The sequence below is a fragment of the Agrilus planipennis genome, unplaced genomic scaffold (genome assembly GCF_000699045.2).
Source record: "Agrilus planipennis isolate EAB-ADULT unplaced genomic scaffold, Apla_2.0 scaffold38, whole genome shotgun sequence".
Lineage (NCBI taxonomy): Eukaryota > Metazoa > Arthropoda > Insecta > Coleoptera > Buprestidae > Agrilus > Agrilus planipennis.
In genome coordinates this window covers 1,031,156-1,049,030 of record NW_020438882.1, presented here as the reverse complement: position 1 = coordinate 1,049,030, position 17,875 = coordinate 1,031,156, and the positions used below count along the sequence as shown (strand labels likewise).

At 31.8% G+C, this 17,875-nt stretch overlaps 1 protein-coding gene across 7 annotated transcripts in view; it reads right to left on the bottom strand.

Annotated features, from left to right (window-relative positions):
* Nucleotides 1-257: 257 nt before the first annotated feature.
* Nucleotides 258-17,875, bottom strand: part of LOC108745253 (casein kinase I) — a 33,051-nt gene continuing 15,433 nt past the window's right edge. For 2 of the 7 annotated variants that reach the window (XM_025981519.1, XM_018481394.2), the window contains exons 3-5: nucleotides 6,274-6,793; nucleotides 5,355-5,589; nucleotides 258-4,526 (exon numbers count right to left, since the gene is read on the bottom strand). In XM_025981519.1, coding sequence (XP_025837304.1) covers nucleotides 4,420-4,526; nucleotides 5,355-5,589; nucleotides 6,274-6,793 — 862 coding nt within the window. In that variant the 3' untranslated portion in view covers nucleotides 258-4,419. Of the gene's footprint in view, nucleotides 4,808-5,354; nucleotides 5,590-6,273; nucleotides 6,794-17,875 lie in introns of all 7 variants that reach the window. The other 5 variants (XR_003232550.1, XM_018481395.2, XM_018481397.2 and 2 more) reach the window with 5 other exon arrangements.

The following is a 17,875-nucleotide window of genomic DNA, read 5'->3' as shown; positions in this document are numbered from 1 at the left end:
GTCTTGATGAAAATGTACCTTACATTGCAAAATTTTAGTACATACATATTTCTAATTCTAATTATTTAATTTAAATAAAGAACTGCTGCAGAACTAATAGTTAAATAAAACAAAATATGTAGTTAAACTATGAATATTACTAAGTAATCTTTACTTTTGGAGGTATTAACACCAAGTTAGGGCTTAGCAGAGGGCTATTTTCAAACTGGATTTGACCAAAAAAATTCTTTCTTTTATTGGCTAAATAAAACTCGTAGTGTACTTTTAGAATTTATTCTTGTTTAAGTTTTAACAGTTCCTTTACAAATTGAATTCTGTTATCAAACTTATTATAATAGGCGAAAGCCTTAAACTATTGTAATAACCACTAAACATACAAAAGAAACTAAAAAATAATCTTTTACATATTGGCCAACGGTAGGTTTTAAGGAAAGAGAGACGCGGACGCTGGTCACGAGCAGCGCCACGTCCATGGCAGTACCTCAACATTCTGCAGCTACAGGAAGAAATATTATTTTACATTATTTGTAAAACAATTTACAAACATGCAACTAACTTTTTTGTTATTTTAGTAATGAACTAAAAACAGTTGTCAAATGATTTCTTTTCGTATGTTGCAGTTCACTTTTATATGTTGATGGGCAATTAAAGCGAACTAAATTAACCGTATACAGGGTAAATCGTACAATCGTTTTAAATTCGATTGAACGAAACACCTTTAAATTATTATCATTATCCGTTAAAATATATATACGAGACCAGTATTTATTTAGTTAAACATAAAACACATCGCTATATATTATCACCAAATCTTACAATAGAAAAAATAACGTTATCCGTTTAGGACAAACCCCAAGTTAAAAAGAGACAAATACCTTTCAATCAGACAGTTACTTTGTACATTTGTTGTTTATTTTCGTTTGAAAATTTCACCACATTCCAACATTTATTTCAACTTGTCAAAGAGCTTGCAAGAGAAGCAATTAATTTAATAGAATTGTCGCATAAATTTGATACTAAATTATTTACATATTAGTAATTAAACATTATTAGTATAAAGTGCCATAGTGTTAGTTTTGATAATATATTCAGTACCTCTTTAAAAAAAATACCAAATAGTATCTTTATTGGAATAATACGAAAAAATGCTCACATTATCTGTACAAATTTTTATATACAATATGTTATTTCTTTTTTGACTGCACTGATGTCCAAGTACTACTAACAATCAAATTATTTAATAAAATCTCAGTATATGGCCGACATTTCGCACCGATACGGGAATAAGTTAAGAATGACATTTTTTTAAAGTAAATATAAAATAAAATTCTACCTAAATATCGTTAGACAAAAAGAATACGAAACGATAGATGCGATGTAAAAAATATCACAATCATATGCATTATGAAGCTGACGATTTCTTTTCTATAAATCAAACCTTTCACCTATAACGAATCATTTATGACATATTAATTTTAAAATTGTAATTATTTACTTTCAGCTACCTAATAAAAGATCACCGAAACGTTATTAGTTCCAGTATAAAAACAAGTATCGTTAAATTAATTTGACAAGACTTTTTTTTTTAATTCTATAAGATTAATACATTTTTCAATTTCGGTCACTGAATCAAGTTGAAATAACTGTGAGTGTTCTTGAAGGGCTTTCTTTATTTCTTATGTTGCAAATACTACCTCCCGAATATTTGATAATATGATAATAAATGTTCACGAGAGAAGTGCAACGCTATTTTTCTTTTTTTAATTTTATTATCAGCCCTTATAATGTATGACAGTATCCTCATTTTTGTCGTTAAAAGGGCAGTGCTACTACATTATAAAAAATTCCATAAAAGGGATGATCACAGTCTTTTTACAATGTAGCACTTGAAACCTTTGGTTCTTTGTAGGTTAGTGAGGAAATTCCACATCCGAATTAGCATCTAATATTTATAACGTTTACAAGTACTTCAAACAAAACATACATATCACTTAAGTTACTACTATACTTATTAAATATTGACAGCCAGACTTGCAAATCACTCATGACATTCGCTCCCGAAAAGTTGCTGATACCGATTCAAATACACACACAAATTCGTCAACACTTATACACTCTCACACCCATAAACACTCCCATCCCTAGAAATTAGTAATCATTATTAATATTATTATTATAGTAATAATTCATTTTTCAATTTGTTTTGCTTGTTATTACATGTACTTAATAAGTTCGTCATTTTTTGTTGACGTGCGTAAACAGACCATCATTATGGAACAAAAAGAAAAAGAAATTAGTATTGTATTCCCTAATGATTATTACAATATTTATATATATATTTTGTTTTCAAAATGAGGACAAACGTCACAAGAAAAAATTTAACCAACTGTTAAAATGTTGTTGGTTCGATCCAGTCGGTGATGTCGGTATGACTGGTGGAAAAGATGAAATGGTTAGCGATTGCCTAAAAATAAACACCTCGTTATTCACCCACCAAGAACGTGCACTTGGTTTTACGAACTTTTTTTAACATATAATTAAACCCACCATGCAACAATCCAATTAGTTTTCATCCCTCATAATTGAAATATTAGCAGATTAGTAACTATTTTCCTTTAAAAGAATGTCTATATACATCGTTCAGTATACCTACATTCTTTTGTACTTTATTTTTAATATGAACAGCAAATGTAAGAAAATTACTCTGAAAATTGATGAAAAATGAAATGAGTGCAACTAAAATGTTAGCTAGCCCTTTTAAAAGCGTATCTACTTAAAGTTTTCAACAACTTTTTTTAATTGTATTAACATTCATGTCTTTCCTAGATTCCTAAATTTGGGTAGTTTGAGATATTTTACGAAAAATCGCCAAATTTTTGCTACTCTAGTCATTTTTTACTAAGAGCGCAACCATGACAAAATATTGATGAAAACATTAAGAAGGGTACGATGTCCTAAATTTAACTAGGATAGCTAGAATATTAGTTGTACCATTTCCTTTTTCATTAATTTTTCTTCGTCCTTATATATAGTCAGCTTAGTGAAAATTAACTTGTAAGAACGCAGAGAAAAATTTTCCAAATGTCTTGATGAAAAAGTACCTTACTAAAAACTTCTCAAACATTAATAAACGTAACGAAAACCCATTCTTGAATGTTTGAAATAAAAAGGAAAATAAAACTTTCACACTTGCTGTTCACGTCTATTGTGTATATGTCCCAAAAAAGTTAGCATTTATATAAGATATGATAATCACCCAAAAAAAAAAATGTTGCTAAAAAGAAAACATTTTTTTAATTATGTTAAGATTTTGTAATGGACACTATAATGTTGCAAGGATGAAAACTAACAGTTAGCCTTGGTGTTGCACATCACAGAATTTTTGTTACGACTGGTAGGCCTGAAATAAAAATAAGGTTTGAAAAGCAAAGCGAAAGAAATGTACGAATTAAAAAAAAAAAGTGTAAAGGAAATAAATTAAATAAATAAATGTTTCATGTAATGATGTATGTAAGTAAAAATTGTTTGATTTCTTTGTATTTATGCAATGAAAATTTCTGTTGCAATTAAAGAACTTTCATAAAAAGTAAAGTACTTTCTTAAAAAGAATGAACCGTTACAATATTTATTTGTAACTTACATTACTACAAACTAAAAATGGCACAATGTTGACTAATTTTCACCTTTTCGCACTTATAAATAATATTACTTCTGAGAAAACATAATTTTACAAGACTATAAGGGCAGCGATGAATTGGCCCTCATTAGAAAGCCCATGAGTAGAGGAACACAAGTGTGAAGGTCGCTCATGACGGAATCCACCGGTTTAATTGTAAGTATTAGACAAAACTGTGTTTTGTCCCTTACCACAGCAAAGATGTCGCGAAAGGCTTAAAAGGTTAATAATACCTATGACAAATGGCTTAAACTAAGCTAGAATAACAATACTGACCTACTCTTTCACCTCAACTCAATGGCATAACGGTCAGAGCTAACTAATTATTTATCATAGTAACTGATGCTACCCAATAAATAATTATTGAGATATAATGCTAACGTTTCTGACAACGGATTTTGACTTCTCTGATCCTCTACTCATGAACTTCGCAATGAGGTATCACACCCCTGGTAAGCACCCAAATACTAAAATGCAACCAGAATATACTGCTCAGAACTACATACAAAGATATCGAACAACTTTAATTTTGATATTACGATAGAATAAAGTATTGGAGAGTATAGTAACGTTAAAAGAAAAGTAATAAATTGTGTTTGATTAAGTTTTGAAAGAAGAATCAGTGTGTTGACGAAAATAAAAACAAATTTTTAACAATGGTTCGATTTATGTAGCTCTAATCAAAAATGGTACAAATACAGGAAAACAAAAACAGAATTGGTAACAACGGGATGTTCATCAACTCAATGACCTTTAACAGGTTTATTTATTTCGCAAACGGAGCCGTGATTGTATGTATGTGCAGTAGCCTTCGTCGAGTTCTGATTCTTTTCTTTTTCGTTATCTTTAGCTGAAAAGTCGCCAACATTACATTCTCATTTCAAAAAGTACAAATACAGGTCGCAATTCAACTTATTAACTCACTAAAATAACGATAAAAACCAAAGAAAAATCATACAAAAATCTAATATATGCATTATTTTTTAAACAAAACTGTTTAAAACTTTTCAATCGCCTTTTTTCTTTAGTCTTTATCAAACACGTTATTGTAAACAGAATAAACGACGTTTTTGTTTATCATGTACTGGATTGAAGTTGTGTTTCTAGGTTTTTAATGATCAACTTTTTCTCCTAGAAATAAAAAAAAATACGTTACAGTAAATTTTTGTTCACATGTTACTATGTGTTAATAAGTGTATAAATAAATAATTTTAGTAGTTTTAGTTTAATCAGTTCATTTTTAAACTTCTATATTCAGTCGAGAATAAGAAAAAATTAGTAACTCATTTACTCCTTAGGTTGTTAATCATAAAAACAATTTACTGAAGCATTTATTTACACACAAATTTATATTTTAACATAAAACGGCTTAAAACACCACCTCAACCCAGCCATTATTAATTAAAAATTAATATCAGACAGTACAGTTGTTATTACTTATAATATATAATACAAAAGACACGTTATAATACACGATAAATATATATAGATATTCTTGTCACCGTTAAGAATATACAGGGTGTTTCCGCCTTCTCGACACCGCACACTCAAAAAGTACAAACATACAGACAACGAAGAAATCATTGAGTGTATCGTGTGTTAGATAATTATTTATTATTATAGATGTTTTTTTTTGTCTTTTTCCCCCGTCACTTTATTTGAGGGCTGGATTACTTACCGGGTTGCTGAGTGATAGTTTGTGAAGTTGATGGTTGAGCAGACGCTCCCACGACGCCGGCCGTCTGGGCGGCCTTTTGTTTAAGCATCGTCCAGTCGTATGTGTAGTCGTATTGGTGGTTCAGGGTCCTGAACAATATACGGAACAGTTGTCTAAGGTACATGTAGTCGGGAGCCTCCTCGAATCTGAGACCGCGACAGTAATTGAGATACATCGAAAATTCTGCTGGAAATCCCTATAAAAAATAAGAAGTTTTAGTTATCAAGAATAGTCATATTAAAAATGTTCCCCATGGTAGCAATAACTTATAAAAAGTGGTAACATAAAGTTGAGTGCTTCGTATAATCCCACATGTTTAAAGTTACCACTCCATTTGAAATGTATAAAAGTGTGAGAAATATCACAATGATGTGTGTCTACTCCTTTTTTTTTGAGGATCTACTCGCATCTTGAGTACCTACTCAGGTTCTTGTGTACAGAAATGAATGTACTAAGAACAATAGGAGTCCTATGGGCAGTCAGTACAGTCAACAGATACTTTCGACTATGCATACAAAAATCTGAGTTGGTAATTAAGGCGTGAGCAGAGCCTTTCAGGAAAAAACAGTAGAGGTTCACATGCTTGAGATTCTACTCACATTTTATCCTTTTCAAATGGAGTAATTATTTTGAAAATGTGAGGCTATAACATAGCACTCATTATCATGATCAAAAAAGGGAAACAAACATGGGAGGTGAATTTCTTTACAAAATACGATGGAGGAGTGAATAAGTAAGAGACAGTGTTAATAATGGGAAAAAGAAAAAGGAAATGAAGGTTCATACAGGTAAATGAAATGAAATCAAGCAAAGGAGAACCAAAAACTCATTTCACAGGAAATTATTAAGTAAATAAGTTTTTTTGCATGGTCAAACCTACTTTGCATAGTACTTCTACGGGTGTGGACATTTTCTTTTCGCTGATTTTTTCGTATTTCTGTTTCTTGGTTGCAGCCTTAAGCCCTTGCCAGGGTAACGAGCCGCGGTTGAAATACATAAGCACATAACCGAGACTCTCCATGTCGTCCCTGCGAGACTGTTCGATTCCGAGATGGGCGTTGATGCTGGCATAGCGAGCGGTTCCCGTGAGATTTTTGTCTTCACGATACGCAATGTGACAACGTGTCCGGGCGTCTCGGAACTTTTTCGCCAGTCCAAAGTCAATTAAGAAGAGTTTGTTACAGTGACGACCGATGCCCATAAGGAAATTGTCCGGTTTGATGTCCCGATGAATGAACGATTTACAGTGGACGTATTCGATGCGGCCAATCATTTGATCAGCCAACATCAGGACCGTTTTGATTGTGAATCTTCGTGAACAGAAATTGAACAGATCCTCGAGTGATGGCCCCAACAAGTCCATAACTAATATGTTATATTCTTTTTCCTGACCATAATATCTGTAACAAAACAAACAATAAGTTACTACAAAACCCATTCCCATTCTATGGTTCCTATTCCTCTTGAAACGGGAACACAATATTAAGGATCAAGTTATCAAAAAACAAAAATTAAAAGTTGAAGAATAAAAAATAAAACTGGGAAACAGCATAAATATCAATGCTGTAATTTTCTAGAAAATTATAAACACGCTGTTTCTTATATATCCTTGCTAATTTTTTGTCTCTAAAATTGTTTGCCAGTTGGTACTTTGAGTTTTTTTTGATTTCAGTTCAATTTTCATAGCTTTTCTCTACCTTTTTGCTTATCATAAATAACAAACTTGTGCAGATTAAATAGAGTCTAATAGAATATTACATTATGTATGTATTTTAGCCTTCAATTACTCATTAAAATTTCAAGTTATTACCGTGGTACGTCTTGTTCCCAAAATTACACAAGAGTACAGAAATAGAACATTTTTCGGCATGCCATACACATAGTTTATCGTAATTGTACTGCTAATTCTTATTATTATTTGCTAACGCTAAAATATCAAAGAAACTCAAAATTTCGTTGCAACAATTCCCTTATTAACCTGAAGTACGTTTTGATTTATTTTAAAAACAGCACGAAAAGTAAATGACTGGCGAAAACCTAACAACGTCAATTTTATGACTTCCGTATGAAATTTCTTAAATGCACGTATGAACAATATTTGTCCGTATTTTACATTTACTGAGTGAAAATATTTCGTATAAAATTTCAACTTGTGACTATACGTTTCGGAGATTTCGAATAGTATATTCGAGCGATTCGACTATTAATATCAATGTAAGTGAGCCTGAGATTCTACAGGATAGTGAATATTTCAAATGTAATTCGTTAAAAAAGACTTTTGCTTACATAATATTCTAACCCTAATTTACATAATTTTACAGAGCATATACCTACAAGGACCTTGTAGCAATTATTTTAATTAATTTATATCAGAATTTTTGCACGGCTGCAATTATTTCTCTACGTTACCACACGCAAGTGGTCGTAAAAAACTGAAAATGTTGAAATTACAAGTTCCTGAAATTATATTTAACACCTCATGACTGTTCATCATTAATTTTCAAAATGATTAATGATGACGATATGTTACAAATAACAAACAGATCCAATTTATAATATGTATACTTTCCCGTTTTTAAAGTACAGATAAGTAATAGTATGCATTAGTAGCAAACCAATTTTTCTGATTGTGAATAATTTATGTATAACGCATCACATTAATTTTTTTTTGCGCAGCTGTCAGTGTTTAAATTACGTAGAAGCATAAAGATTTGTAGTAAAGATAAAACCCGCATGTACTACGAACGTAACAGCAAAAATGATTGTGAAACGATAATTTTGCATATGGGTCCAAACTGACAAGTATTTACAAACAATTCGATTAATGTATTTCATTCAACTTATCATCAGGAAATATTTTCAACGTCTTTAATAAGTCGAAACAAATTTTCAAAAGGATGCTGTGCTGATTTATGAGATGTATAGCAAAATGAAGACATAGTCCTCATATTTTCGGGTTTTTGAAAACTTAAGTTCCCTTACCCTAGAAAAACAAACCGAAACATTTTTTATAAAAATAAACTGACTGATAATTCTATTAAAAGAGCCTCCCACATATAAGTTAACACATTTTCCCAAGATATTATTCTTGTGAGTTATCATAACTACATGCTGACTAATAAAGATAGATAATTATTGTTGTTGTGTCTCATTAACTTTCATTGACGATACCCGACACTAGTCACGTTACTATTTTCAAACAGCCTAAAAACACTTTCAAATTAAAAAATATGGATTACCGAATTGAAATTTCAGTTGCTGTAAAAATAAGGTTAACATAAGATACGTAAATGGGTTAAGGTCAATTAACATTATCTTTATCTATTTTGAGAACTTTTGATAACAATTAAACTGGACTTACGCAGACTTTTAGTGGTTAAGCTAACTAATAATAAGTAAAAAAAATACTTTAGTAATCGTAAGCTGCATGATACTTGAATTCCTATATTTTTTCTCTTCAAATTAATAGTTTCCTTTACAACAGACTTAAAATATGAGAACGAGAAATTTAAAGGTATAATATGATGCTTATCAAATATTTGACTGGCTTGGGACCCGAAAAATCCACCAGTGATGTACAATGTAATAAAACAAAGCAAGCATACATCAGGCAGGTAGGAAAACATGTTGAAACCTGTCGATGGTTTCGAGATTCAAAAGCTTTCACTTCAATAATATTCAGACAGCTCAAATATTCGTAAAATCATATAAAATAACAACGACTATTTTACTAAGATAAGGAGCAATTTTTTCATTATCAACAATTTTAATAAATAAAACAATTGAATTTCGTAAGGAAAAGTTAAAGCAAAGTACGGCATCATCGTCTATTTTTCGACTTAATTATGTTTTTATTTTAAAACTGTAATTGTAATTATAAAACTTTGTAGCTCATTACGTAAGAAATTTAATTAAAAAGTTCAATGTAACTCGTTATCCTATAAATTAAGAAGGCTTTTTATACCTCATTCAAACAGAACTAATAAAAAAGTAAATACTGATGTCAAAGGATAAGGATTCCCTTTTACAGCAATGTTAAATTTCTATTTATTTCTACAATATAATTGTTATAACCAATAAAGAATTTAAAGACGTAGTATAGATTATTCCTGACAATCTCCTACACATATCCATAATTCAGTGTTTCGAAGACTCACTCGTACAGATAGACAAAACTTTTTTTAAGGGTCTTTCACGTCTTACAATTAATACCATAAAAAATCCTTTCGTGGATCATTTCTTACGAATACAGATATACAATCAATTAGTTATTATATTTTCAAAAACACTTAGTGGCAGCAACTACAATTAAAAGATGATGCTTTTATTGTAGGTAAGAACAAATTAATCGAGTTAACTCAATTTTGCCATTGCTAATATTGATTTAATCGTTTTTGTAGTAACTATTTCTAGACAGGTAAGCCGATTTTCAGACATGTGCCTAAACACGCAAGCACGAACATATATTATATTTAGTACTGGGCATTACAAATACTTTGTAATCCAATTCACGTGCTTTTACCACCCATCTGACTATTGCAGAACCTAAAAATTTATTGGCTTTTACCTACGTTCGTCCTGACGGCGGATGTAATTTCCCTTTTTTTGGTTGACAATTACACCCACATTCAGTATTACAGGACAATAAATTATTATCTACATATAATTTGTTACGTTGAAGGGGACTATTTTTCTCTTCATGAAATACATAATTTTCTTCATTTTTTTTTATATGTTTAAGTAGCTATCCCTTAATAGAAATTTCTATTTCGGAAAGGACCCAAACGTGATCAAAAATCATCCAAAAATTCCAGGAAATTTGCAAAATGTACCTATTTTCAAGACCTATTTAAAGTTTGACGATAAAACTTTCTTACTCTTGAAAGGGGGAAATACCTGAATCAACTGTGGCTTTCCTTATACTCAGGGCAGAGGTGGCCAGTTTTACGTACATATAGGATCCACTTTTCCCCTGGTCTACTATTTAACATCGACATGTAGAACTTAAAACTGATGAACTTTTAATAAGATTACTCAAAAAAGTAAACGTATATTGGGTTTCATAAAGAAGACAGTGTTACGTACAAATTGGATGAAGAGTGATCACAAAAAGTATACACATAGATTTACACTTCTTTTTACTATTCGATCATTAATGAGAATCCTGTGTTTCCTTCTTTCTAATCATAATTTGGTAAAGATAATTATAATTAATTCAATACGAGAATCAGTAGTTTAGTTATTGTTAGCACACAGTATCAAAAAGTTACTTTACATAAGTATGTACGGCTGAACAGGACTTGACATGGTCCCAAAACGACCTGAGGTAGAGGGATTTTAGTCGGTAAAGGACGACACTTTTTCGGGAATCCGACACTACCCAATCTTACCGACGACGAAAAATTCACTAGACTTTGGAGATATTTTCAAAACTTTTCTTCGTTTGTGGCATTAAAGATTACTTCAATTTCTAAAGTTATTAATTTCATTTTCAAATGTCTTCTTTTCCATAAGAAAGATGTTTAAAGTGAACTTCAGTCACTGAAGAAGGTAACCTTGTTACCGAAAAGTGCTTCGGACAACTACAGTGTCGTGTTTTGACGTTGGGGTTTGAGTTATTTTGTTTGTTTTCATATTTCTCAATTTTTGGCAAAAATTTCAAACTGATACTTATTTTATCATTTGTGCTTGTCTATTACCCCATTAACGAAAGTTATTTTTTTAAATATATTTTTTTAAAATTTAGAATTCAGTTTGTGATTTTTTCCTTGTGCTTATTTAAAATGTAATAACTTTTTGCTATCGTTTCATACAGTGTTAGTTGTCACACACTTATGTAGGTACATGATATGATACTGTGGATCAAGAAACGTGTTTTGTTTATAAAACATTATGCAGCCATACAGAAGTTTTGTTATTACGATGACCAAGTAGCAACAAGTCGATAGCAATACAGCAACCGTCAAGTAACGGTTTAAATGATCGTGCACTAGCTTGCAAATTCATGTGGCTTCTTTGCCTTTGAAAGTAAATGCAAAATAATCAACATTATACTCTTAACCAAATCTCAATCACATAAAATTTATAATTAACGAAATAATCGTTAAGGGAAGAAATGTAACGGTAATGTAAGTAAAGAATAACTGTCAGAATTGAATGTGAATTACAGCAGACAAAAGATTAAATTTAAATGATATTATTATTATATGCATATATCATAATGCCGGAACTAGGTAGGTATACTCTCTTCAGTATTTTAAATACAAATGTACCTACAGTGAAATTCGTTTATTATGACTCCGCCTATATTCACTAACCGCTTTATATGAAGCAATTGCACTGTTAAGTTTTGTTTTTCATATTAAGTTCTCTATAGGAAAGTTTGGGTATAATGACTCCGTTTAAAATGACATATCGTTTATTATGACTGATTCTCAAGAAATCATATCCGGCTATAGTGACCCAAATGATTAATAATAACCTTTTTGGCTCATTTTTCTGACCTTCTAACTGTATATTGATATTACAATTCATCGTTCTTTTTCTTTTTCTGTCAATAAATATATACAATTGGTAGTTTTTCTCTCTATTAAACTTAAAAAACTAACCAAAATAGGCAGTTGTTTATTTTCTAAGACTATGTTTTGTATGAGGCTCGCTTAGTATGACGTGTTCAGTCCATCTTCCTTCGATGTCATTATAAGCGGATTCTACAGTATTACTCCTAGATTCCTACATTCGATATCCTAACAATTTCAAATCTTTTTTATTGAGTAATTACAATTGAGTAGTAGAATGGTAGTGTTACAAAAAACTTGATGAAAATCCTATTATCTATACAATGATTTGGTGTGCTGGAAAAGTTATTATATGTAAGACCACTTTTAGCAAATAAAAATGACGTTATAATCAGAATCACCTTGTATTGTGGATACGCGACTAATCGTAAAACAATTTACAGTAAGGAGTTTTAAACCGGTAAACCAATTACAATTAAAAAAAAAAGCAGAAAAACGCCTTCGGACTGAAAAAACTGACACCCGGACGCTAACTGATGACCAATTCTACGTACAATTTTTGGTATAGTTCTGAATTATGTACAAAAGTGTACCAATTCAAGTAGTGCCGTAAAGACACAATGCGTTTCACCAGTTTAGTGACCTCTTACAGTAGATTTACCGGTTGTTGAGAAGGTTGCAGGATAGTAATATATGCATGTAAGTATCGATACAGGATATCCAATGATTCGTTTTTGTATTTATTATTTATTGGTATGAATTAAGCTCACTATTAATGCATACAATCCAAAATAACTCTATATGCAAATTAAAAATCGATAAAATTATTAAATATTCAACTTCTGCACCAACTACTTTTACAAAGAAGAAAAATGCTGTTTCCGTGTACTGAAATAACAGCGTTAGATATGTTGAGTACATATTAAATAGATGCAGTTATTGTCAAATTTAAACGTCTTGATTTCTTAAAAGTTTTACGTCCTTGCTACGGTGGTCAAGCATCGAAGGGAAACAATCCTAGACCATTGAAATTGAGCCCTAACATCAAGCATTATTCAGGAAATATTGAAAATGTGTATCCACGCTAACAGATCAAATACTCAACATCCGCATTTATGAATTATCATCTATCAATTAATTTTGTAGACTGCAGATTTTAAGGAATTGGATGAACTGGTCTCATGTAGGAAATTACCTAAAGGCCTGAGTGACAAACCAGCTATTTGCCATGACTGAGCCAATATTAGAAAATCATGGGTTAAGCTTGGTCCTGTCATGAACGCGTACAAGGGATATCATCTGGCAGGTCACAAATGTATATTCGTTTTAGCCGACCTCGAACTCTAACTCATATAATATTTTGTAACTAATTTGTTGCAAAATTGCAGTAAACAAATTAATTTTGTGGAATCTGTTGCTTCCAGAAGAAGCCGAATTATATGCTGCTAGCTTGATATCATACTAGCAGGTCTTATATTAGTTGCAACTTACCTTATTTGACATCATGTTTTATAGTCAATTTGCAAAGAATTAATTAATTTTGTAAAACCTATTGATGATAGATATTCATTTCGGCCAATCTCAGGCTTTAATTAGCATCATATGTTGCAGCTAATTTATAGTATAAAATATAATGTCAAATAGATCCTAAAATTGACTGAAACGAACTGCTAGCATATCAAGCTAACAGTATATCATCCAATTTCCCCGAATCAATAAACTCAATAAAATTGATTCATTCAGTACTCAGTACAAAATATGATGACAATTAAGGCCCCAGATCTCTTGAAACGAATATGTGATCTTCTAGAGCCTCAGATGGACTGAAACAAATACGCGATCTGCTAAAATGATAGCTAGTTTGCAGCATACCATCCGATTTAAACTTCATTTACTACAAAATGTGAAGCAAATGATATCACGCCAGCAGACCATCCAATTTCTGAAGATCTACAGGCTCTACAAAATTTATTGATTCGTTTAGATGCAGTAGTTGAATATGTCACCTGCTAGCGTGATCCACAAGTACTTAGAGACATGCCTTTGCACCCTTTGAACCATATGTTGGGTATGTGTAAAAAGGGTAGCAAAAATTAGGACAGTTTGCAATTCTATTCTGTTATAAACATAAACAGCAAAAAGCTAAATAATTATATGATCCCGCCTACCAGTAACTTTCGTTGACCACTATGATCTCCTTTATACTTACAAGTAGGTCGTGTTTTAAAAGTGTAACGTCCACAATATACTAATAAAGTGATAAAATATTCTGAATCAGCGGAGCATTTTACTTTCCTTTGTGATTTATTTATCGTTGCTACCATTAAGTTTTCGCTTGGCTTTTTATTTTTTTGTGCACTTACTGTACTGAAATCGGCGGCATCAACACTCGAAACGTCGGAAATAATGTTTGGTAATGTTCACATAGTCAAACAAAAACATCAGTATATTTATCAATAGTATTTATACTTTTATACGTTAAACATAGGTACCTTTAATATAAGCAAACCCCACGTTTAGAAACCCAAGGTGTCTCCTTGGGTTGCCGAAACGCGTATTAGGTTTTCTAGGTTTCTGGAATTTTGAGCTAGCAGCCATCCGATTTCTCGGACTACAAAACTAATTCCTTAACTATAAATTATTTNGTTCGGCCAATCTTCAAGTACCAACCCAAAAAAAATATTATCGCAGAACGTTTCAAACGTCAAAAACTGTAATAAATGTGGACTAAGCACGCCAAGCAGACACGTTCTGCAGTGTCAAACCAGGTCCAATGTTGGAAAATTTTGAGCCAAGCTGTGACCATGCTTGGTACTGTGGTGCTTTTTTAAATTAATAAAGGAGCACAACACCATCACAGTTTAATGGTCCAAATAACATATCATATACGAAGTTTCTAACTTATGAGCTTATGACATTCCATGAAAAACTGAGAAAATTTTAAATAACTGCTACAATTATGGTAAATGTCTAGATGATGGGGTGGGTGGGATCGAAAGAGGAGGTCTTCCACACCACTGTACCATAAAAAGTTCGTGGCAGTCTCACCCCCATAAAAAGTTATGGTGGTTGAAAATTGATTATTTTGACAATTTTCATACACTACTGTTCAATTAAAACTTTTTATGGGGTGAGCATCATAATTGTTAACAATTTTATTTACACATTTTTTTTTTGGGTTTGCGCTCAACAAAATGCGTTTTGATGCAATTTAGTTTCATACCTTAACTAATAATTCGTAATAATCAGTCGTACAAACTTGTTACATGTTATTATACAATTTGCCAGACAGTATTGCTTGTTAAAGAAACCTAATAACAAGGGGCACTGTGGGAGATAAGAGATCACACGCGCCTTTAACGGTACGTACCTATACGTCTTCATTTATTCATATGCTACATACATTATCATTTCGTTTATTCTTTTTTAAAAAAGATGCCGTTCGAAAGAGGATATCCCATATGCGAGGCCACAAGCAACGTATTATGTTTATGCTAAACAGTTGACATTGTTTAATTGCAGAAAGTGAGGATGACCCACGCCGCCCTGCTGTTCCAGTTTGAGTATACACACATACGTATATCACGTAGAAGAACCAAAACAATAACAAACGCATAATAAACTGTTTTAAAAGAACCGTTAAATTAGAAAATCTGATAAATTGACAACCCTATACACCAGTAAAAAAAGCTACAACTAAACATACGAATATATAATAATATAAAGGAGCGGTACATATGGGCGTAGAATGGTAGTGTTACAAAAAACTTGATGAAAATCCTATTATCTATACAATGATTTGGTGTGCTGGAAAAGTTATTATATGTAAGACCACTTTTAGCAAATAAAAATGACGTTATAATCAGAATCACCTTGTATTGTGGATACGCGACTAATCGTAAAACAATTTACAGTAAGGAGTTTTAAACCGGTAAACCAATTACAATTAAAAAAAAAAGCAGAAAAACGCCTTCGGACTGAAAAAACTGACACCCGGACGCTAACTGATGACCAATTCTACGTACAATTTTTGGTATAGTTCTGAATTATGTACAAAAGTGTACCAATTCAAGTAGTGCCGTAAAGACACAATGCGTTTCACCAGTTTAGTGACCTCTTACAGTAGATTTACCGGTTGTTGAGAAGGTTGCAGGATAGTAATATATGCATGTAAGTATCGATACAGGATATCCAATGATTCGTTTTTGTATTTATTATTTATTGGTATGAATTAAGCTCACTATTAATGCATACAATCCAAAATAACTCTATATGCAAATTAAAAATCGATAAAATTATTAAATATTCAACTTCTGCACCAACTACTTTTACAAAGAAGAAAAATGCTGTTTCCGTGTACTGAAATAACAGCGTTAGATATGTTGAGTACATATTAAATAGATGCAGTTATTGTCAAATTTAAACGTCTTGATTTCTTAAAAGTTTTACGTCCTTGCTACGGTGGTCAAGCATCGAAGGGAAACAATCCTAGACCATTGAAATTGAGCCCTAACATCAAGCATTATTCAGGAAATATTGAAAATGTGTATCCACGCTAACAGATCAAATACTCAACATCCGCATTTATGAATTATCATCTATCAATTAATTTTGTAGACTGCAGATTTTAAGGAATTGGATGAACTGGTCTCATGTAGGAAATTACCTAAAGGCCTGAGTGACAAACCAGCTATTTGCCATGACTGAGCCAATATTAGAAAATCATGGGTTAAGCTTGGTCCTGTCATGAACGCGTACAAGGGATATCATCTGGCAGGTCACAAATGTATATTCGTTTTAGCCGACCTCGAACTCTAACTCATATAATATTTTGTAACTAATTTGTTGCAAAATTGCAGTAAACAAATTAATTTTGTGGAATCTGTTGCTTCCAGAAGAAGCCGAATTATATGCTGCTAGCTTGATATCATACTAGCAGGTCTTATATTAGTTGCAACTTACCTTATTTGACATCATGTTTTATAGTCAATTTGCAAAGAATTAATTAATTTTGTAAAACCTATTGATGATAGATATTCATTTCGGCCAATCTCAGGCTTTAATTAGCATCATATGTTGCAGCTAATTTATAGTATAAAATATAATGTCAAATAGATCCTAAAATTGACTGAAACGAACTGCTAGCATATCAAGCTAACAGTATATCATCCAATTTCCCCGAATCAATAAACTCAATAAAATTGATTCATTCAGTACTCAGTACAAAATATGATGACAATTAAGGCCCCAGATCTCTTGAAACGAATATGTGATCTTCTAGAGCCTCAGATGGACTGAAACAAATACGCGATCTGCTAAAATGATAGCTAGTTTGCAGCATACCATCCGATTTAAACTTCATTTACTACAAAATGTGAAGCAAATGATATCACGCCAGCAGACCATCCAATTTCTGAAGATCTACAGGCTCTACAAAATTTATTGATTCGTTTAGATGCAGTAGTTGAATATGTCACCTGCTAGCGTGATCCACAAGTACTTAGAGACATGCCTTTGCACCCTTTGAACCATATGTTGGGTATGTGTAAAAAGGGTAGCAAAAATTAGGACAGTTTGCAATTCTATTCTGTTATAAACATAAACAGCAAAAAGCTAAATAATTATATGATCCCGCCTACCAGTAACTTTCGTTGACCACTATGATCTCCTTTATACTTACAAGTAGGTCGTGTTTTAAAAGTGTAACGTCCACAATATACTAATAAAGTGATAAAATATTCTGAATCAGCGGAGCATTTTACTTTCCTTTGTGATTTATTTATCGTTGCTACCATTAAGTTTTCGCTTGGCTTTTTATTTTTTTGTGCACTTACTGTACTGAAATCGGCGGCATCAACACTCGAAACGTCGGAAATAATGTTTGGTAATGTTCACAGAGTCAAACAAAAACATCAGTATATTTATCAATAGTATTTATACTTTTAACCTTTTCGCACTTATAAA